The 22,050-nt window shown below is 59.9% G+C and overlaps 2 protein-coding genes across 4 annotated transcripts; one reads left to right on the top strand and one right to left on the bottom strand.

The window, feature by feature from the left end:
- The first annotated feature begins 8,181 nt into the window (after nucleotides 1-8,181).
- On the top strand, nucleotides 8,182-9,452 carry CISD3 (CDGSH iron sulfur domain 3). The gene is made up of 2 exons (XM_076356839.1): nucleotides 8,182-8,439; nucleotides 8,761-9,452. The coding sequence occupies exons 1-2, from the start codon at nucleotides 8,182-8,184 to the stop codon at nucleotides 8,938-8,940; spliced, it is 438 nt and encodes a 145-aa protein (XP_076212954.1). The 3' UTR covers nucleotides 8,941-9,452.
- A 944-nt stretch (nucleotides 9,453-10,396) lies between these two features.
- Nucleotides 10,397-20,705, bottom strand: PCGF2 (polycomb group ring finger 2). 3 transcript variants are annotated; one of them, XM_076356878.1, is made up of 10 exons: nucleotides 20,652-20,705; nucleotides 17,189-17,328; nucleotides 16,791-16,887; nucleotides 14,463-14,518; nucleotides 13,821-13,871; nucleotides 13,627-13,735; nucleotides 12,978-13,026; nucleotides 12,695-12,793; nucleotides 12,228-12,308; nucleotides 10,397-11,721 (listed from the first exon to the last, which is right to left on the bottom strand). In XM_076356878.1, exons 2-10 carry the CDS (start codon nucleotides 17,298-17,300, stop codon nucleotides 11,383-11,385), a joined length of 993 nt encoding a protein of 330 aa, XP_076212993.1. In that variant the 5' UTR covers nucleotides 17,301-17,328; nucleotides 20,652-20,705; the 3' UTR covers nucleotides 10,397-11,382. The 3 variants fall into 3 exon arrangements, with proteins under 3 accessions (XP_076212993.1, XP_076212994.1, XP_076212995.1); XM_076356879.1 differs by having other exon boundaries at nucleotides 12,695-12,790; XM_076356880.1 differs by lacking the exons at nucleotides 16,791-16,887; nucleotides 17,189-17,328; nucleotides 20,652-20,705 and having other exon boundaries at nucleotides 14,069-14,490.
- Nucleotides 20,706-22,050: the final 1,345 nt, after the last annotated feature.

Genomic DNA, 22,050 nt, shown 5'->3' with positions numbered 1-22,050 from the left:
AAAAGTTGTCAGACCTTAATGGATATTTTTCAGCACATTCCCACTGCCCCTAACTAGTTTGCACTATTCAAATTCGTCAGCAGTGGGTCTGTGCTGATAGTACTAGAAAGGCTTGTTATAGGCAAAACTCATCTGCTAAATATCTTTCTTCCTTTTTATTTTATTTTATTTCTTTTTTTGTTTGTTTGTTTGTTTGTTTGGAAGATTGTCACCACAACGGTTGAATAAGGCTAAAAGGAGAGAAAATACCTTTCTGATCTCAGCCTCCAGTTCTGTGAACTGGGCAGAACACTGCTGTCTGCTCAGAGATATATATATATTATATATATATAATTTTTTTAATTAAGAAAAGCTAATGTTTTAACAAGGTTAAGAAGCTATTGGAAAGATGGAGATGGCAGCTAAAAGTGAAAATGCGGGGGGGGGGGGGGGAAGTCTCCCTTCCTTGCAGTCTCTGCAGCACAGACCTAGAGAGAAGCACTGAACCGTGGCTCTTGCCGACACATTCCCTGTCCCCCGCCACCTCCCGAGTAAGTCACGGGCTGAGCTGTGCCACCTTCCATCCGCCTGGTACTTACAAAATGTGAACGAGATCTTGCAGTTGCAAATGGTTTGACTCTAATTTTGGCTCCCTGTCCCTGAAATCGCTCTGGCACAATTGTGTGCTTGCACTTTTTAAAATTTCTTTTTCTCCGCCTCCCCCCACCCCCCACCCCCCACCCCCCCCCGCCGAGCTGTGGTGTTCCCCTCCCCTCTGCTAGCAGAGGTGCCACCCAAACCACCCCGGCACAGAGACCCTCTGCTCGGTGCGGGATCCGTTTCTGCAGCGGGGGTCCTGCCTTGCTGCCCTCTCCATGCGTGAGGAGTCTTGGGCTTGGAAGCAACACGCAAAATGGCTATTTCAGGGCTGCCATGCTCAGTTCAGCCCTGAAGTGCCCTGTTTGTGCGTGTGACGGCTGCGTACGTGTGAAGGCTGCGCCTGCCAACCTTTGGCAAGCAACAGGACCTTGGGGATTTGGGCACAGACATTCCTTAGTGCTGGTTTGGGTCAGCAAGACGATGGACAGAAGTGCTAGGGGTAAAACTGGCTGTTAAATGTGCAAATGTGGTCTCTGCCAGCTGCTTGCCCAGCTGCATTTGTCTGGGGTTTGATTTTTTTTTTATGTTGTTTTTTACTTTTTTTTTACTCTAAGGTCCCAAATTTGCATTGCCACCTGTTTTGCTGTCATGCTGACCATCAGCACGGTCATCAGCACGGCCTTCAGACCAATCTGTAACCACGAGGGCCTGACATCGTGCCCAGACCTGGTCAAATTCTTCCAAAATTTAACCACGTTTCACACCTTTGAATTAGAAACAAGCCAGGACCAGGAAGAGAGGGGATGGGAAGGAGGGAAGGCTGGTTAGCATCTATCCCTTGTGTAGCGAGCCGTGGTACGACACTCATGGTCTCCCAGGACAAACAAAAACCTTGTTCTGGTCAGTCGTTCGGTGCCCAAATCCCTGGGCAACAACCGAGAACTTGCAGGAGGTCGGTGAGAGGTATTTAATGGTGAGCTTGCGGTCAGGAGGCTGAAATGTGCTGTACGGGGCTCCGCACCGCTACTGGGAAGATATTTGGGAGCCCACGCATCAGAAGAGGTTGGAAATAAAAGGACCCAATTCAAGGAATTGGTTTTGTAGGCAGGATCGCTGTTAAAAGCAGGGAGGGCTGAGCTACGCGGCATCCCTGGTTCCCCCCCTCTCTGCTGGCCATGCCGGTGATTTTTGCTGGTGGCGGTAGTTTGAGTATGAAGGCTCTCTGCTCCCCGGGGCTCTCTGGAGCAGGGAGGGACAAGGCTGGAGAGGACGAGTGGGGGAAGAGACATATAGCACTTACACGTTTCTCTGACATCTTCCAAAGGCGCCCGGTCCCTTTGAAGTGTGCTCCTTGGCTAATCGCCTCAGCCTGTCCCAGAGCCAAAGGTCCCTTTGGCAGATTGAGGGGAGAAGAAGGGGGCACTGCTGGAAGGTCGACATTAAACATTTGTATCTCTGTGAAAAAGAGGGAGAGCAGGGGAAAGAAAAAATAAAAGCTAAAGATTATCTGTGTTTCAGTTGCACTGGGGTACGTTTCTTTACCCGTTTTGATGCTGATGTCTCATTTAGTATGTTGCATGTGTCTTTTTTTGTTTTGATTTTTTTTTTATTAAATAAAAGAGAAAAATGTGTATATTTTTGGCAATTTAAGGTAATGTAGCTAAGATATATTTTTTTCACGCTGCTTGACTGTTCTTTATTATAATAAATAATATTAATATTAATATCAAAGACTTTTTTAATACAGCTAGGGTTTCGAAATTGCAATGGGAATAGGGTCTGTGTGATTAACTTCCTGTGTATGTGCTGAGGTCCCGTTGTCGGCGGCGCGCACAGATGCACACTTGGCACCGTCCCGAGCAAGCCAAGCTCTCGAGGAGGCAGGAGCGAGGCCCGGGGAGGGTTCTCAGCCTGGCTCCTTCCTGGCTTTGCACCTCGGGAGCGAAGGGAGTCCGGGGCGAGGGAGGAGCAGTTGGTGGTCGTTCCTTAGCAAAAAAGTCCCCCCCAAAAGACCAGCGGTAGCCCGTGCTAATCAGTAGAGATGCCCGAAACCAAACTCGCTGACCTTGTAGGCTTCCCAGCTGGCTCCTCGGTCTTCCCCTCTCCCAAGAGTTTGTTTCTCCTAAGCACCAAAGGGAAGGGCTCGTGCTGTTTCTGCTTTCTTCTGGTTTTCCCCCAAACAGCCCTGCATAGCTGGGTGATGAGGTCTCTTCAAAATACGGTTTGGAGAGATGTCCTGCTCTTGAGAAAACCAGCTCCCGCTCTCCAGTGCTCGGCTCTTAGATCTGGCTTGGCACTTGAATGGGTCATGCTTCAAAACTGCATGCTGTTCTGTCTCGTAGCCCACAGGCTCCGTGGTTCTGCCTTCTCCTTCTGCTTTTAAATCAGAAGCTGGTTTTATTGTCCTTTTGTTTTTCCCCAGCCGCATGCGCCCACGTCCCATCAGCAAGGTGGACCCTGCTTGCCTCCTGGGTCCACAGGGCTCCTTTAAAAGGCCCGGGACAAGTTCTCCCCAGCAGCTGATTCTTCTGCAGTGCTTTTCTCTCCCTTATTGACCAGCAGTCAGCGTTGCCACCTGGGCGGGGGAAATTGCAGGCCAAAGAATTTGCCCAGGTTTCTTCAGACAGCCCAAGAGCTGTCAGGAAGGGAGCGCAGACTCCCCTGGAGACAGGGGAGTTGATGGTTTTATCTTTAAAGAGTGGTTTTGGTCATTCAAAGCGTCATCCAGAGGAAGCAGAGTTTGGCATGCAAAGGCTGGTCTTGCAGAGTTGGGCCATCAAATGCTCTGGGTCGTTGTAGGAAACTTTCAGCTGGTTTTTTTTGAAGGGAAAAGGAGGTTTGGTGTCTGGTTCTGAGGACTCGGTTGCTCTCTGCAGTAGCTGGTAGCTGCAAAGCCTCTTCTGTGCCTGTTAGTGGTTAGTGCTGGGGTGCAGGCTGGGAGGGAGAAGCAGGGGATGCCTGTGGAGCACCAGGGTCATAGATCCAGTTCTGCTGTGTTTCTTGGAGCCCTGAAATATGAAAAAGAAGCTGAATGTTTCCGCAGAGTTACGTTGGCTTGTTCCTGGCATGGTTCTCCTCTTTCCACTGCTTGGCTCTTGGTAGCATTTCTGTTCCTGTTTTGCACGGATGGGGACTGGAGAGGCAGGAGAGGAAGGTGCTGAGCAATGTTCAGTGGTTTTGTGCCCAACGAGCAGGTCATGGCATCTTCTTGGACCAGGATAATGGGAGAAACGTGTCTATAGCAGGTGCGTGAAACGCAGCTGTCCAAGCAGTGCTACGCAGAGCCCCTCTCTTCCACGAGCCTTAGATCCTACGTGCTCCGCTCCAGGTCTCCCAACCGGTCACCAGTGTCACCTGGACATAGCTCTTGTCTGAACGGGGGCTCCCTCAGCCCTGGCACCCGCTGCACTCTGCAAACCCCTCATTTTCTCTCTGCTTTCACGCTGGCACACGTGCTCTAGCCGCGAGCTGGCTGCCCCAGCGGGACAGGGCTGGTTCAGACTCCAGCACTGTCCCTGCAGACTGCATGGATGCAGATGGCTTGAGCCCCTTGGCTCTGTACCAAAGACAACATAGATGTAGATGAGGTCTTCTCATGTGCTCAGTAGAAGACTCCAGAGGAGACATACCAAGCAGATGGTGTCATACTCTTCGGGGTGAAATGTTCAGGCTAGTTGGCAGGGCGAGAGGTGACCATGTCTGAAGCAAGCGGGGATCCAGCCCGCTGCGGTGGTGGAGCGGGTCCCTCGGGAGCTCTGAACAGGCTGCAGTTGTTTGGCGTGACCGGCGGATTGGCTCTAGGACACAGAAACTTTCCTGCTGCGGAGGAGAGCTGGAGAAAGGGCCATCTGCCCGGGGGCGTCTCTGTTCAGTGCAAGTCCATCCCTTGGTCTAAAGTGTCCTGCCTGTCCCCGAGACCTCTCTGAAGGACAGCGTAGCCACGGCTTGCACCAGGGGCCAGCTGTACACAGCAGCAGTGCCAGTCGCTCCAAAAACCTTTCAAGTTAAAGCCTGGTTTGTTTGCACACCCCTCTCCGGTGCACGCGTCTCCCCATCCAGATGGTGATAAGGGCTTTGCTCTGCTTTGTGTTTGCCATTAAGGACACCTGCATCATCTGTCAGGTTCCAGCCCGGACGGGGCCGAGCAGGCAGCCCTGCGCCCAAAGTGGTTTTTCAAGGGCTTTCTTCCAGCCCAGCCAGTCTGTCAGAGCTGGCAGCTCATGCTGCTCCGTTATTTACCATTGCCCTTGGTATATGCTGTGCTGTGCGGTTTCTTAAACCCACATAAGTAAAAATAATCAAGTGCCTGTGATCAAAAAAGCCTTGAGGCAGGGAGTTGAATGGGTCCCTGGTGCCTCTTCTTTGTGCATTTAGTCTAAGAAATGGAGTTGTCATAAAGGCTGTGGATGTCACCTTTGCAGGAAAGGGTGAAGTAGCAATAATTTTAATAGTAATTTTGCAGCAGCAGGTCTGAAACTGCAATTCAGAGGTGTCCTCTATTCTCCCATTTTCCAGACGGGGAAGCAGAGGCACAGAGAGGAGGAATTTGCTTAGGAGGCAGGTCTCCTGCGCTTTGCTTTTCCCTCCCCTCTGCCCAGAAAAGGGACCCCGGCTCTGCGGTACCCACCAGCGGGAAGCGTGGGCTCCTGGGTGTCCCATGCGGCTTCAATCCCGCAGGGAAGCTTCTTGGGACCATGGGATGCAGAGGTAGCCCAAGAGCTTGTAAGTTTGTGCAGCTGCCGATCCTTCTGGTCTTTATAGCAGCGCGTAAAGGGCACAGCCCAGCTCCGGCTGTGACTCTCCGTGCCCGTCAGGGCAATTGCTGCTGTGTGGGGCAGCGAGGGCAGCTGGAGCCTTTTCCTTTAGCTCCGTGGGTTTTGTGTGAGGACCCTCAGCACAGAAAATCCCCTCCCAACCCACTGCTGCCTGCCTCAGGACACCAGACCTGGGGCATCGCTGCGGTGGGAGCTGCGGGGGACGGACGGAGGGTAGGTGGGTGGGAGCATCCAAGGAAAGGATTTTTTGCTGGCGGGACCTTTGGCGAGGTTGTGCTGAGCGAGAGGGTTTGGTTCGGGCTCGGCTGAATCACCCCCCCCCATTTATCCCTTCCCTCCCTGGTGTATGAGGTGGAGCCGCTCTGCCTGGACGGGCTCCCCCCTTGCAGCTCCCTGCCGCAGACCCACTGCTCAAACTGGAGTAACGTCTGGCCTGATGGAGCGGGGGACGATTTATGCGGGGTTTTTTAATTGATATTTCAAAAATTATCAGAACTTTAAGAAATTGGTTTGTGCTACTGATGTTTAAAAAGTAGGAAAATGGAAAGACTCTGTTTAGTTAACGATTATCGTTTTAACTTTGAAAAGTCATCGGTATCCTGCCCAGCAGCGCCGATCTGTGACTGTGCTCCAAATTGCGTGTGACATCGCAGCTGAAGGGTAAAGTGCAGAAAACCCCTCCAGGGCCTGGTTTGTATTTTTAATTTAAGCGGCAAATGCAAAGTTTTAGCACCTGCCTGGGCTGTAGGGAGCCTCCGCTGACGGCCATCCGCGGATGTAACCTCTGCAAGACGGTTTAATCAGGTAGTATTTGCAGACCTAAAAGCCGCAGTGAGCAGCAGGGTCTGTGATGCAGGTTACGGGGGGGGATCAAACTAAATGATCGGCCGCAGACAGGTCCCTGCGTAACCACGGCCTGGGACGTTCCCGCCCCTTGGTAGCTGTTTGGTCCTACTGCTTAGGAAAGCAGAGAAGATGCGGAGGTCCATCCCTGTTCAGGATGGACGCACACAGCACACAGCCTGGATTTCAGAGGGATTTAAGCACATCCTCAGAGTTAGGAGGGCTCCCCACGGCGGAGCCGGTCTCGAGTGGGCCAAAGAGGCCCGTGGAAAAGGGATGAGCATGAAAAGAGAGCGGGGAAAGAAGCGGCGAGTTGCAAATACAAGAACATAAACATATAAGCAAATATTTGTATGGTGGTTTTGGTTTTTTCCTAAGAAAAGGTTTTTATTTGAAAACTTCATGGGCAGATTTGTAGCCAGGAATGTACGTACTTTCTTACATATTTGTACAACTGCCATGTGTCAGCATCTTCCGCGCTCGCTGCGGGAGGCTCAAGGGGAGGACGCTTTCCATTTTAATTTCTTCCTACGGACAAAAACCAATTCAGGTTCTAAGGGCAGCAGGATCTCCTAGACAGAAACCTGCTCCTGTTTACCCTTCTTCTGCCTTCAGCAGAAGTCAGCGAGCCTCATTTTTCTCTCTGTTGTGTATAATGCAAATAACATCTTTGTATCATTAATGTATTTGTATGACTGAGAAATTGTCATGGTCCTTGTACTTTTTACTAAAAGAAAGTTTTCAAAAAAATAAAAAGTAGGTTAAAAAGATCCGCTTCCGCGTCTGCTCGTTTTCTCGGTGTTTCTGGACAGGCGCGACGCTCAGCAGTGCTCCGTGCGCCACAGAGGAACGGGGTTACTCGAGCGCAGCAGCTCCCAAACGACTTGCAGACCACCGGTAATCCGGAAAGCCCAAGCCATGGCCTGCAGCTGGGCTGCGGAGCGACATTAAACGGAGAATTTACAACCTCCTCAGTTAAAAATGTGCAGAGGTGGATGTTTGGATGTCTCCAAGTAACGCTGTAAGCTGAGGCACCGAACCCGGGGCTCGAGGTTTGGGAGTTGCTGCCCGGAGGGGAGTTTTCCTACCCCTGCCCTGGTGACGGCAGCGCTGGGGAAGAGCCCTCGGGGCTGGGGGGGCACTTGAGAAAGGAAGATAAAATGGCCTTGGGTTGGACATTGGGCTTAGCACCTCTACAGGGCGATGCACTCGGCGCCTGGATCAGACCCTTGCTCCCGTTGCACCGGGAAGCTGGGCCGGTGGGAGCTGACCGTGGGCATCCCCCACGCAGGACAGGGGGTGACCAGGGGCCGTGACCCCCCAGGCCGGGTGGGATCCTGCCCGTGAGGCCGGCTCGCCGTGGAGCGCTCCCCCTCCGGCGTGTGGCCATCTGCGGAGCTAAATCATTTCAGCTGTCAAAAAAGTTAATTTTTCCCAGTAGTGAAATGTTTAAAAAAAGAAAGGGGGGGTGGGGGGAGTCCAAACCTTTGATGCTTAAAAGATTAATTTCCAGGGAAGTGCCGGAGCCCGCATTTGGCGAGCAGAGGGACACCCGCCCCTGCCCGCAGCTCCGCGGGGCGGTGGAGTGGGGGGCCGGGGCGAAACCCCCCCCCCCCAAACCCCGCGGGGGAGCGAGACGGCGGGGGGGGGGGGGGGCGGCACCAAAGGGCTCTGCACGCCCCGAGCCCGGCTTGATCGGGGCGGTGCAAGGGGCCGCGCACCGGGACCGGGCACGCCGGGGGCGGGGGGGGGGGCGGTGCAAGGGGGCAGCCGTGCAAGGCGCCGGGGGGACGGGGGGGGACGGGGGGGGACGGGGGAGGGAGGCTGCAAGGATCCGTGCGAGCATCCGTGCAAGGGGGAACCTTTCTGCAGCGAGCAGCCGAGCTCCCGCCGGGCCCGCCCGCCCCGGCTCTTCCGGCGGGGCCGGGAGGAGGAGCCGCCGCTCCCGGGGAAGGTGACCCGGCGGCGGGCGGTGCGCTGGGCCATGCTGCCGCTGAGACCGGCTGCGCTTGTGACACTGATGAGAGCCGCGGCGGGCGGCGGGCGGCGGGGGGCGGGGGGTGTCCGCCGGTGCCGGGACCCCCCGGGGGTTTTGCACATCCCTTCGCTCTCCTCCGTCCCCCAGGTGCGACGGTGCTCGGCCCCCCCGCAGCCGGTGATCGCCGCCAAGCAGCCGTTCCCGGTGGAGCTGAAGGCGGGGAAGAAGTACGCCTGGTGCGCCTGCGGGCACAGCAGGAGCCAGGTCGGGCCGGGGACCGGGGGGCTCCGGCTCCCCCAGCCGGGATGCGCGGGGACGCGGACGGGGCCGGGGAACCCCCGGTCCGGGGGGGGGGGCTCTGGGCGGCGGAGGTGCCGTCGCCCTCCCGGGTGCTCCCGCAGCACCCCGATTCCTGGGGGATGCGCTGGGCCATGGACAGGGCGGGTGGAGCGCAGCTGGGGGGGGGGATGGAGGGGTCGCGGTCCCCCCGCTTTGTGCCCAGAGCAGGGGGACAACAGCACAGCCCCCGGGCCAGCCAGGCACCCCCAAATCCCCACCTTCACCTCCTCCCCGTTTGCTTTGCAGCCCTTCTGTGACGGCACCCACAAGAAAGTGACCCCGGGGATCTCCCCGCTGCGCTTCACCCCGGAGGAGGACAAGATGGCCTGGCTCTGCGGGTGCAAGCGCACCCGCTCCCCCCCCTACTGCGACGGCACCCACAAGGAGGAGGCCGTGCAGAGCGCCCAGCTCTCCGCGCAGCCCTGACACGGCTGCACCCCGCAGGGATGGAGGTCACGGAGGAGCCCACGGGAGCTCGGGACCACAGGGATGTGCAGCCCTCTCGGGTATGGGAGGGAGCGGGGAGGAGATGCCCAGCTCTCACCCCAATTAACCGTAATTACCGAGCCCTGAGGGCTGCCACCAGCTGCAGAAAACCAGCCTCACCCCACCACGGGGGCAGCAATTTTGCCTTCTGCCCCACTGGGGCCCTGCCAGGGATAACGAAGGCTCAGCAGTGGCTGGGGAAAAAGGTAATCCACTGCACAGTGGGACTTTCAAGAGTGGTTTTGCATTGCCAGAGCTGCGGGTGCCCATCGGGATGCGGGACGGAGGGACCTGGGCAGCTGCATCCGTACACGCAGATGAAGGGAATGACAGTCTGCAGCATTTATTACATTTACAAAGCTGTATAGTTATACAAATGTTTAACCAATAACGATATATGAATATCAGAATATATTACAAGACATTAAAACATCGTACAGGATGCAAACATACAGAGCAATTTGGTTTGTACCATATAGGAAAAAACAGAAAACAAAACAACCCCCCCCAAGAGCCCCACACAAACCCCAGACCGAGGCACTTCAGCTGCCTCCCTCAGTCCATTTTGGCCTATTTACAAGGAGAAAAGGGGTGTCAAAGTCGAGACAAATGGAGCCCCCCGACACGCTTCGAGCCCCTCGTCCAGCCCCAGCCCAGGGATGGGGAAGAGAGAAAAGGGGCCCCGCAGGGACCCTTCCCGGGCCCCATCCCGAGTGCCCGGAGGGCAGCGGAGCCCGGGGCTGTGCTATAGCAAAGGTGCCGCTGTCGAGTGTGTGATGGGGGTGCAGTACTTCAAGAAAAATAATTAAAAAAAAAAAAAATACAGTAACAACATCCCATGTTTCCTGACCTTTGGAGTCGGGCTGTTCATACAATTCCCGTGCCGCTTTCCTTTGGTTCTCACTGTGCCGTCGCGGGCGGCCGCAGCCGCTGCCTGGCCCTGGGGTGCCGTCCGGGCGCTGCAGGCACTTGCTTATTTTTTTTGTCAATCATCCCCCTCCCCAGCAAGGGATGGAGAGAAACCCCCCGGGGTCTGTGCTCCCCGGGGCTCGTGTGCTTTTTTTTGTCAATGTAGAAAGTTGGTCCCTTCCCTGGAGCGCGCGGGCAGCCGGCGACGCCGGTGCCGCTCCGCTCACGCTCGAAACACGGCAGCACCTTCCCACGCTCGCCCCTCACCGAAGCCTCCTGGCTAAAGGCACTGTAGTCTTATTTTTTTATTTTATTTTTTTAAAAACCCAATGTGGGGGCAGGAGGAGAGGGTGGGAAGGACGGGGCGGGGGGGGCCAAAAATAAACGCTCTGAAATGTGGCGTTGAAGCCATGGAAGTGAGCGGGGAGCCGGCAGCGTGGGGGTCCTGCCCCCCCCCCCCCCCCCGACCGGGTGCTGCACCCACCATGCGCTCAGGCAGGGCAGCGGCATTTGAAGCCCCTGGGTCCCACGCAGACTCGCCCAGCACTGCCAAAGCAGCCCCCAACGGTTTAGATGCCCCCAGCCAAAATTTCCCGGCGGTGCCCGGAGCCGTTGGCACCCAGCACTGCCCGTCTGCCCCGGGGAGGTGGCAGCTCCCTTGGAAAGGAAAAACCAATATTCAGCGGGGCTTGTGCTCCTACCCCCGGTACGGCTGGCCCTTCGCCGCCAAGGTGCAAGCAGAGGTTTTTTAAGTTGGGGGTGGGGAGGGAAAAGAACCTACTTACTGTGCATAAAGGAAAAAGCATCTGTGTGAGGCTTTGCTAGATCAGAGCCTGAAACACCGTCCAGAGACCACCCAGGGAAAGCAAAAAAAGAAACAGAAACATGCACAGCAAGGCAAAGCTGGGGGGGCAATGCCAGCGAGCGATGCCCGATGCCAACAAATGGACTACTGGTCCCCGCAGGCCACAGGCACCACGTTATCAAACCCGGTGCCAAAAAAACCCAAATAAACACAAAAAAAAGCAAAAAAAAACCCCCAGGGCACGGCAGGGCTGGGGGGGGGCAGTTTTTGGCTTCTGTGCTTGGCCCTTACCTGTGCTTGGCCCTTACCTGTGCAGCCGGGAGTCCCCGCTCACGGCCCCGTCTTGCTCCGAGCAGGCGCGAGGGAAGAGGGATGGGGAGGAGAGTGAAAAGCGTTAGAGAAAACGAGCAAGGAAGGCGGCAGCGCCTGCGTGGCTCCCAGCTCCGGCATGCAGCTTACATAAGTTAAAATTAAAAAAAAAAAAAAATCATTTAAAAATATTCAACCACATTTATGTGTCTTATTTGCATTTTAAATTAATCTGGTCAATCAATAGAAAATAAGTATGTATAATTTTTTTTCTCCCTATGTACACATATATATTTATATATGTATATATATATAATATATATATAAAACCCAGCCAGGAGTCCCTGTTTTGTCGTTGTTTAGGTCAAGGCGGAGGCCGTGCTGCCATTGACAGTCGTTTTGCGGCACCGGCTGGCGGCGGGCGGCAGCGGGTGGCAGTTCGAGGTGCCGTTGAGCGCGGTGCCGGTGCTGGCAGGGCCGCTGCCGGCGGTGGAGCTGGGCGAGCCGTGGGACGGGGTGCCGGGGCTGGGCAGGGAGGAGGAGGTGGCGGGCAGCGTGGCGGGGCTGTGGGCTTTGTCGCTGACCGACTCGCACTCGGAGGCGCCGCTGGTGTTGATGCACTCGGAGGTGGCCGGCTGGGACAGCTTGAGCCGCTTGCAGGCGGGTTGGACGCGGTATTTCAGCGGCAGGGGCCCGTTCTGCAAGCGGGAGAGGGGCAGACGCATGGCACCCGGCACCCCGCGGCACCCCGCGGCAGCCCCAGCGTGCACCCCCTCACCGGCCGCCCACGCTGGCAGCGTGGCCCGGTGCCGGCCACCAGCCCTCCCGCCTGCCCTGGAGAAAGGGGGAGAAAAGCACGTGGCAGCCCCCCGGCCTCCTAAAAATCACACCTGGAGCAAACACCTTTATAAGGAGGGGGCGGCTGGGGTTTATTTGCTGAAGTGCTCCAATTTTTAAGCTCTCCAATTTTTAAGCTCTCCAATTTCTAAGCTTTTCAACTAATACTTTCAATTTTTAAGTTCTTCAATTTTTAAGTTCTTCAATTTTTAAGTTCTTCAATTTTTAAGTTCTTCAATTTTTAAGCTTTTTAATGCCTTCAGCCTTCCCCTAAAGGACTGGACACGAGGACTGCTTTTCCGAGCTTTTCTCCAAGACAAGCCCCAGCACCGGTGCCCCCGGCAGGGAAGGAGGCAGCTCCGCTTACCCTCCTCCAGGGATAGATGTAGGCGATGTCCATCAGGGTGTAATACTCCTTCAGGGGCTCATCTTCATAGAGAACTTCCACCTGGCGCAGGGGACAGCGTCAGTCCCCCGGCACGGGGGCAGAGGCACCGCCAGCCCCCCCGGAGCCGCTCACGGGGCAGCGCAGCTTTGCCGTCCCCGAGTGCCTCTCCCAGAGCCGGGGGCTGCCGGGGCTCCCGGCACTGCCCTTGCCAGAAGCCGGAGTTAAGTTCACAGTTTACATGCAACGCGCCATAAGGGACGGATCCTGCCCCAGCGCCCACCCGCTGATGCAAAGCCCGGGCTGCCGCGGTATTTGGGAGCTGGCAAAGCACAGCGTATCTGCAGCAGGGGACGCAACACAGGACAGCCAAAATGGCATCGGCCCCTCCAAGCCCACCGGAGCGCACCAAAAGCCGGGCAGTGATGGGACCCCGGGCACACACTCACCTTGTACTTGCTGGGAACATCCATCTTGTTGCGGAGGAACTTGGCCAGGTGCATGACGGTCATCGCGGCGGGACAGCGCAGGAACCGCACCCCGTTCTTCTGGGGACGCAGCAGGAGGGAGCCAGGGGGAGAGGCGTTGCTGAGAGTCCGCCGTGCAATTAATGGGCAGTCCCCACCTCCTTCAGCAGGCGGTCTGGGGTGCCCTCCTGTCCCCCCCACACCCCAAAAGCCCGGGAGGCAGCTAGACACGGAGCTCTCCGTGCCACGGTCCCACCACACTCACCTTCTCCTTCTCCAGGTCCCCGTTCTCGACGGTCCCTTTCTTCTCCTCTCTGGGGGGAGAAAAGCAAACACAGGACAAAGTTTGTGGAGGAATAAAAGGCGGAGAGAAAAAATAACCCGCCAGAAGGACTGTCCACGGAGGGGCTACAAGGGGAAACATCCAGTGACCTTCAGCCAAGCTCTGGCTTCACCACCCCTGACCACATACATGCCCAAGTTGCTGCGTTTCCGATCCAGCGCACTGCAACCACTGCCCAGGCTGCCGCCTTCCCTGCCTCCCTCTGAACCGCTGCTCCGGATGCCGGTGACACCCTCGGAGGCCACCACCGGCACCGGGGACGCGGCAGGCCTTGGGCTCTGCTGCCTGGGAAGGAGCCTTCCCCTGCCTGCCCAGGGAGCAGCGATGCCGGGACCCCGCTGCCATAGCAAGCACCCACAGAGGATGCAGGATGGGGGACCCGGGCAGATGGGTTTTGGGTGCTCCTCTGTCCATTCAAGCACCCCGGGAGACGCTGAGCCCCGAGGAGGGGCTGCGTCAGCCATCACCACCTGGCATCTCAGCTCCATCTCTCGAGTGGGAAGAGAGGGTGAGAGTTTATTCTCAACCCTCAAACCCAGGCAGAGGCTTAGCAGCAGCCAGAAAACGATACCTGGACCCTTCATAGAACTCTATGGACAGGCTGACGATCTCGTCGTCTGTCAGGTTCCCCTTGTCCTGCTCGGAGACTTCCCCGCGATCTTCATTGGACCCGTTGGGAACTGCGGGAGCAGAGGGAGGGAGAGGCTGAGCTGTTGTGGGGGGCACAGCCGGGGCGAGGGGGGGGTCCCCGGGGCTGACACTCACCCTCTGCCATGGGGTAGGCTGCGTAGAAGTCGCGCCGCCTTTTCATCTCATCTGCGGGAGAAGGGAAGAGGAAGGTGAGGGGGAAAAAAAAATCACACCAAGGGGGAGATGGGTGGAAAGAGAGGGGAGCAAGAAGAAGCCCCGGATTGCCGAGCGCCTGCTCCCCGCCGGCAGCTCAAGCACGAGCTGCCTGGTGCAGACGGACCCGTAGGAGAGCAGTTGCTTTAGCAGGAGCAATCAAGTCGTACCAGTAAAACCCTCGGAGCGGCTGCAAATCCGCTGCTGTGAGAATGCCTTTATGGCGGCTCGACTGTCCTCAGTCTTTCCACACCTGCAGACCCCCACACTTTTTCCCCCGAGGACGGGCAGGCACTTGGAGAGCAAATCCGCGGCTCCTGCTCCCAGCTTTGCTTTCCGTGGTTCCCCCCAGCAGCAGCCCCCGGGCTGCCGGAGCGTGGGATGGGCACTATCCGGACGGACCCATCCCTGTCCGTTCACACCATGCATTTTCCTGCAGTCCCCGTTACACGGGCAGGGGCGTGCGCGGGCAGCGCGAAATCCGGGGGACCAGTTTCACTGGTGGGTGGGAGTGAGTTACAAACAACCCCAAACCCACACAGTTAGAACTGTCCATGGCTGTACCTTTGAAAAGCCCCGGGACCAGTTTGTACACTATGTCCTGTAGGGTTTTGTCCGACCTGGGGGAAAAAAAGAAATAGGAAAAAAAGAGAGAGAAATCAGCTGGATGGGAGCGGCTGGCTTCCCGGGGCTGCCGAAAGCTGCCCTGCACCACGCGTGCCCCGGCCAGCCCGAACGCCGCCTCTCCCCATCTCCCTCCCGGGAAACCCCCAGCACAAAGCCCCAGCTCCCCATCCCATGGCGATGCCACAACCCCGTCTCGCAGGGACAGCCGTCCACCCTCGCGCTCACCGCAAAGGGTTAACTCTGGAAAAAGAAAGAAAACCATTTCAAAAATCCTTGTAATTGCTAGGGATGATGACAGCAGGATTTTGGGGCCAGGATCCGTTTCAGTAGTCAAAACGATTACAAAAACACACTGAGAACTTACAAAAAAAATTACCTAAGATCAGCAAATGTTTCTGCAAGTTTTAATTTGCATCTAATCTTATTTTTTAACTCGGCTGCAGTTCAGGGCTCAGGCTTTGATTTCCCTCTGTTGTAAGGATGGCAGGACGGCGTCCGCTGTCAGGCTGTTATACAGGAAAGCAAAGCGGATTCCCTAAGATGTGAACATCCCAAGGTAGGATCTTCTAAAGCACTCGAGGAACTGGGGAAGCTCAAGTCCCATCCTCAGCACAGAGCCGGGAACGGGATTTTGCTGGAAGGCTTGGGACCCCGCGGGCACAATTTAAAAGCAGCAGCTCAGCCGAATAAAAAACAATCTCAGAAACAAAGCAAGAGCAGTGGGACTGGTGAAAAGTAAATTATATCTGCAATTATTTCCATTTTAATAATAAGGCCTTTATTTAAAAGAAAAACAAATGACCGTACCCTATATTATTTTTAGCCTAGCCATGTCTTTCATCCCTAATTCCTCGGTGATGTCACTCTGGTTCATGAGGCCCTGCTGTGATTTTATTTATAATACATACCCAGAGAATTTGCTTTATAATTTACAGCAAGCTAATGAAAAAGCAACCTCAGCCGCTTGACTGGCAGCTTAATTACCAGCCGGTCGCTGCTCTTGCATGAGTCAACCCCATTCAGCCCAGCACGGTGGCGCTGGGTGGGGGCCGGGGTGCCACGGGGGATGCGGTGGCCACGCGTGCGCAGCACCCTCGGCACCGCACAGCACCACGACGGGGCGCGGGTGTTTCGGCGCTGCCGCGGCACCGGTTTGGGAAGCAAAGGGGAAAGCAAGCCCCTTGTCGGTGCAGAGAGTTTTCTATGGCACCACATCTGGATCAGGCCCCTGTCACCTGCAGCAGCACCTCTGCCCACGTGTGCCCCATATTTCCCCCGCCGGGACCAAACGGGACGCGAAGGCACCACGCCGCCACGACAGCCGGGGCTCGGGGCCGCCGGCGCAGCACTGTTTGCGTACGCGGTGCCCGTCTGCGGCGCGGGCGGCTGTGTATCCGTCTCTGCACGCAGGCAGGCATGTTTCGGCGAGGGAGCCGTGGGAGCCGGAGTGTAAATATTTCATAGTGAACCAGAAAAAAAAAAAAAAAGGGCAGAAAAAGTGTTACTACAGAAACGGATTTACATGGAAGAGGCTAAGAAAAAGGAGGGAAAAAAAAAAAGCCGAGTGATGTATTGCAGCCTTTCATGGTTTCTATGCCAACCACCTGCAGAGCCAATTCCACAACTGACGGGACGTGTCTGGCTTTCCCCAGCCAGACGCGGGGCCGGGGCAGAGCCGGCGCGAAGCCACCACCATCGCAGCCAGGCACCCTTTCACCTGCGCCGCTGCGAGCCCACCCCGGCACTGCCATCCCAGCATCCCCCAAGGGACATGGCACCGTCCCCATGGGGGACAGAGCAGGGAGTTAGAAAGCGCAGGTGGTCCCAGGTTAAACTGCGCCTGGTGGGACTGCGGGGACAGACGGATGGATGTCTGTGGTCCGGGATGCGCAGGGACAGGCGCAGGGCAGCCCCTGCTCCAGCTGGCACCCGCCCCAGCCTCCTCCTGCTGCCACAGAGGAGACGTCCCTGGGTCCTGTCCCCTCCATGGTGGCATTTCCCACCATCCCTGTTCCTCTTCCACCCGGAGAGCACCCCAAATCCCCACTGCTGCAGGGTGCAGGGTCAGGAGCAGAGAGGTTTCATGCTGCAAGAGATGCAATGGTCCCTGCTCGGCTGCACCACCACGCTGCTGGCTGCAGAGCCCCACTCCCCATCCCAGGGTGCTCCGGGCTGCACCCCAGAGCAGGCACAGGCTGCACCGACACAGGGCCAGGGCTCGGTGCCACGCAGGGGCACGGCGTGCGGGGAGGCCCTGAAGCTCACCTGATGCTGAGGAGGGGTCTGGTTTTGTGCACTTGGACATCACACATGGGGCAGTACTTGTTCGTCTCCAGGTAGCGAACGATGCAGGTTTTGCAGACTGTGGGGAGAGACTCAGCGTGAGCAGACGGACGGACGAGGGGGCAGAGCCCCTGTGCCAGCCCGGCAAAGCACCCCGCACCCCTGCACCGGCTCGGGGCAGGGACCCCTGCTCGCCCGCCTTGGTCCAGCCCTGTCTACGCGGCATGGGACCGACCCCGCAGCTCCATGCGGTAGCAACACCTGACGCAGGATGGGTTTGGGCGCTGCGGGAGGGTCTCGGTGCGGCACAGCCACCCTTCCCGGGGCTCGGGGCACCCCCGGCTGCAGCATGGCCCCAGCCAGGGGCCCAGGACACTCACAGGAGTGCAGACACTCCACGATGGTGGTGGCGTCTATGAAGTAGCCGCCGCACAAGGCGCACATCAGGTGGGGGTTGAGCTCGGTGATCTTTATCCTGGTGGTCCTGTGCATTTTGGAGCAGCGCCGCGGCAGATCCTCCCTGCAGGGAAACACCCGGGGCCACCCTTAACGGCCACTTCGTGCAAGGACGGGACCTGCGGGACCCACTTCACCCTTTAACGAACAAATCCAGGGCAGGGTGGGGGTGCCTGGTTCTCCCCCTGATGTGCCACGCTCAGCCCCGGGAGCACTGGGGCAGCCCCAGCCCCGCACCCTGCCAGTCCCGGGGGTGCGCAAGCAGCACCCACACACCTCCCCATGCAGCCCCCGGCCCTGGGCACTGCCCAGCTCCCTCTGCCTCATGTTTGCATCTTCCTGGGGGTCCCCAAATGGGTCCCCACCATGCCGAGATGCCTCTGAGAGGGGTCAAATCACCCCTGTTAGCCAGCCCCTCGCCTGCAGCTCCCCGGGCACGATGTGCGCGCACGCACACACACACACGCACGGAGTGTATTTTTGTTTTTTTCATGGAAAAGGCATTTTCAGCCATCGCCTCGCGGTCTCTGTAGAAACTCCCGAGTCTGGTGTTGGCCACCTGCCCACGGCCAGGAGCACCGGCAGCACCTGCGTGGATGGGTGTGCCCGTCCGGGTGTGCACACGGGGCACGGGCAGCGTCCCCCAGCGCAGGGCGCAGACGCCGGGGAATTGCTGCCTGCCCGTTCCAGCACTTCCACGTTTACAATGGGAGACGCAGAGCCGGGGCCTGAAATCGCTGCAGTTTTATTGTTTCCATGACAACCCCGATACTTGGAGAGGAGCCAGAATATTATTACAACCATCCGAGGCGAGGGGGAGAGGGAGAAGAAACCCTGGGTTTGTGTAAATGAGTGTGGGCGCGATGGCAGCGCCAGGGTTGCGCCGACAGCAACACCCGTACGCACCCACACCCAGGGAGACACTCACACGTGTGTGTACACACATACTACATGTACATGCACATACCCCCTACATGCACACAGGCAGAGGCAGACACGCACACACCTGCACCCCTGCGGTACAGGTGCCCACACAGGGCCAGGCGTGGAGCGGTGTCACCGGCCGCCTGACACGGGGCCAGGCCTTTTTGCAGACCCCTGACAGCCGTCAACCAGACAACGGCAGAGACAACCACCGAAGGCACAACGGCTGCGGTGAGGGCACCGCAACCGGGCGAGGAACAGGGTGAACCCCGCAGCCGGGGAGCAAACGGGGTGCACGTGCGTGTGCGTGCACAGGGCTGTGTATGCAAGGCTGTGTGTGTGTGCAGGGGTGCCCACGGCAGGTGGGTGTGCACAGGGCTGTGTGTGCAAGGCTGTGTTTTTCTGCGCGTGTGTGCAGGGGTGTGTGCTCGGGGCTGTGCGTGGAGCGGTGCGTGCAGGTGTGCTTGTACAACACCGGGTCCGTGCCAGGTGCCTGCCCTGGGGAAGCCGCCTCACGCTCCCGCTCGCTCCCTGCGGTGCTTCTCCCGGGCTCCAGTCTGGGTCTCTCATCTCGCTCAGCCGCCGTGGAGTCCCCAGAGGCAGGTGTGCAGGGATGGGGACACCACGGGGACAGGGACGGAGATGCTGCAGGGACGGGGACACCACGGGGATGGGGACCTCGAGGACACCCCTGTGCTGGAGGGGCAGGGGCCAAGCCGAGCCCCAGGGTCTCCTTGCAGAGAGGGGGTCGGGGGGGCGCCAGGGTGTTTGGGAAGCCCCTGCCCGCCCCAGCCTCAGCTCTCACCCCTGGGCATCCCCCGGGCGGGCACCCCGGGGTGCCCTGCACCTTGCTGTCCCCGAGCAGGTGCCCTCAGCCCTCCGCAGCCCACAGGTGCTGGGGGCCACTGCCAGGCTCCCCCCGGCCAGGAGAATACCTGGGGGGGCCGCGGTCCCCAGCCCCAGGCTCCCGCACCGACCCCCACCGGGGGACCGGGCAGGTCCTCCGGGCACCGGCTGCCCACGCTGGGCCGCAGGACCCACGGCTGCATTTTGGGTGGATTTTGCTGCTTTTGGTGCTCGCAGCCGCCAATGGCGGCCCGGGTCTCCGCGGGAGGGGGGAGCCTGAGCCACCGGCGCAAACCGGTTCTAATAAACCGGGTGATAACAACCGCGATTTCCTGCCGCGGGGGCGAACAAAGCCCCGGACCCCCCCCCGGGCCCCGGCCCGCCCCGGAGCCGGCCGCAGCACCGGCCCCGCCGGAGCCCTCGGGGCCGCCCCGTCCCGCCAGCGGCTCCCGCTGCCCCGGCCCCGCCGCCGGAGCGGGTCCCGCCGCCTGCTCCCCCGCACCCCCGGCCCCGACTTTCGGGGTCTTTTGTCTCCCTGAGCGGTGGCCCGGCACGGTGCCCCCCCCCCTCCCCAAAATCCCCCCGGACCAGGCACGGGTGGGGAAGGACGTTTCAAAGTCACCGGTAACTTGGACCCGACCGGCTGCCCCCTCCCCGTGGGACCCACCGGCGGCGGCGAGCCCGGGGGCCGGGAAATAAACCGGGACGGCTCTCCCCGGCACTGCCCGCTCGCTCGCACGGCGGCCACGGGCTCCCACGCACCGCGAACACGACAAAAAGGCGCCGGAGCGTGAACCCGCGCCCCCCGACGGCGCCCGCCGCCCCGACGGGACCCCCCGCCCCTCCCGGGGTGCGGGACGCGGGCACCGGCCGCTGCCGAGGAGCGAAACAGCGGGAGGGGGGAGGGGGGGGGAGGAAGCACCGCGGGGAGGGCACGGACACGCGTGTCCACACACCCGTGTACGCACAAGGACACACACACCCCCCCCGTCCCCGCGGCGGGACGTGTCCGCGCGGCAGCGCGCGCTGCGTGACACCCGCCTGGCACAGGCGCGCGGGCACGGACACGCGGTGGGCACGGACACGCGTGACCCCGCGCTGTGCCCCGGGGGGGGGGGGGGGGCCGGCTGCAGCCCGGCGGGCAGGCCCGTCCCGGCGCCGCGGGCAGCTCCCGCTTCATTTTTGGGGGGGACGGACACGATTTGGGGCCGGGGGTGGGGCAGCCCCGGTGAACCCCCGGTGCCCCGCAGCCCTTTGTACTCGGAGCCGGCTGACAGCCCGCCCCGGGGCCCGGCCCGGCCCCTCCGCCCGCCCCGGGGGGGGCTCCCGCCGCGGCCCCCCCCCCCGGCCGTGCCGCACTGCCCCGCTCCACGCCGCGCCGGGCCCGGGCGGGGGGCGGCGGGAGCCGGGGCTGTCAGGGTTCCGTAGCCCCTCGCCGGTGCTCGCCGTGGGGGGGGGGAGTCACGGCCCCCCCGGGCAGGAGCGGGGCCGCGGCACAAAGCGGGGGGAGGCGGCGGCCATCGGCCATCTTGAACGCGGAGAGAAAAGGGCGCGGGGGGGGCCGGCGGCGGGGCCCGGCGGCGGCGGCGGCGGGGGGGGGGGGGGCCGCGTCCCTACCTGGTGGCGGCGGCAGCGGCGGCCCCGCGGCCGCCCCTCCGCTCCCGCCGGTCGGCGCGGCTCGGCTCGGCGCGGCGGCGGCGCAGCGGCCGGGGCCCTTTTTTCTCTCGCTCGGGGTTTTTTTTTTTTTTCTTTTCTTTTTTTTTTTTCCCCTCCTTCCTCCTCCTTTTTTTTTTTTCCTCCTTTTTTTTTTTTATTTTTTTCCCTCCTCCAGCCGCCGCCAGGCCCCGCCCCGCCTCACGTGACCTCATTCCTTTGGGGTGTTGCGGAGGAGGGGAGCGAGGGGCCGAGATTGGGGGGGGCCCCCCCCGCCGCCCCGCCCCGCCGGGGCACGGCCTCCCCCCCCCCCCCCCCCCCCGCCCCGGAGCCGCCCCGGGGGACACCGCCGCGACGGTGCCCCGGTGCTTGCGGAGGGCCCCGCTGCTAAAGCCCCCCCCACCCGCCGCCACCCCCCCCGGTGTGCTCGGGGAGGAAAGGAGAGCGCCCTAAAAGCCGCTGGAATGGGCCCAAAATCCGAGCCGGGGCGGCGGTGCCCGGCGGCAGCCCCGCTCCGCTCCCCGCTAACGGGTCCCCGTGTTCCCCCCGTCGTCGCGGCGCTGCTCGGGTGGTGCCCCGGGACCCCCCCCCCCGACCAGGGCTGGAGCCATTTTCGGCCTGGGAAATTTGGAATGGGGGGGAATTCCCACCCGGTGAGGCGACGCGGGGCATCCCGGGCCCCGCGGGACCTTCCCCGGGACCCTCGGGCGGGGGTCCGGTGTCTGCCGGTGCTCGGCAGGGCCCGCGGGACCCGCGGCGGGAGGGGAAAGCAAAGGGAAGGGGGAAAAAAAAGGAAGGGAAGAAAAATAGAGGGAAATTAGAGAAAGAAAGGGGAAAATGGAAAAGGGGGGAAGAAAAAAAAAAAGGAATAGGAGGAAAGGAAAAAAGGAAGGAAAGAAGAAAGGAGGGAAGAAAAGAAAAAAGGCAGGAAAAAAGGGAAGGAGAGGGGGGGAAAAGGGAAAAAGCGGGAAAGAAATAAAAAGGGAAAAAAGGGAAGGAAGGGGAGCAGAGCGGGCGGGCTCACGGCGCCGTTTTCCCCCGCGGGGCCGGTCCCGCGGCCGGGCGTGGTCCGTCACGGCGGGCCCGGCCCCGCGCGGAGGGAAGGGGGCACCTTGCGAGGAGCTCACGGGGGATTTCGAGGGGTGCGGGCAGCCGGGTCGCCCACGCGTGTCGGCGGCCGCTCGCTCCCAACGCCCCGCAGCCCCGCTCCAGCGCGGCGGAAAGCGCCAGACGGCCCCGCTGCCCCTCGCGTGTCCGCGGCTCCTGCGTGGGTCCGGCCCGGGCTCGGTGCGACCGAGGGCGCTTCCGTACACCCGGTGTACCGGCTACTCGGCGGCGCGCAGCGCCCACGCGCGTTTCCCCT

The sequence above is a fragment of the Aptenodytes patagonicus genome, chromosome 20, assembly GCF_965638725.1.
Source record: "Aptenodytes patagonicus chromosome 20, bAptPat1.pri.cur, whole genome shotgun sequence".
Classification (NCBI taxonomy): Eukaryota; Metazoa; Chordata; class Aves; order Sphenisciformes; family Spheniscidae; genus Aptenodytes; species Aptenodytes patagonicus.
The sequence above is the reverse complement of the archived record's forward strand: the minus strand, read 5'-3'. Positions and strand labels throughout refer to the sequence as shown.

Bases quoted from the DNA above. Each gene is read 5' to 3' on its own strand.
- CISD3 (XM_076356839.1), top strand. From the start codon at position 8,182: ATGCTGCCGCTGAGACCGGCTGCGCTTGTGACACTGATGAGAGCCGCG. The intron at 8,440-8,760 runs GTCGGGCCGGGG...TTTGCTTTGCAG, and splicing joins GCGGGCACAGCAGGAGCCAG to CCCTTCTGTGACGGCACCCA.
- PCGF2 (XM_076356878.1), bottom strand. From the start codon at position 17,300: ATGCACAGGACCACCAGGATAAAGATCACCGAGCTCAACCCCCACCTG. The intron at 14,519-16,790 runs GTGAGCTTCAGG...TTTTTCCCCCAG, and splicing joins AGACCCCTCCTCAGCATCAG to GTCGGACAAAACCCTACAGG. The intron at 13,027-13,626 runs GTATCGTTTTCT...TTCTCCCCCCAG, and splicing joins GAGTTCTATGAAGGGTCCAG to AGAGGAGAAGAAAGGGACCG.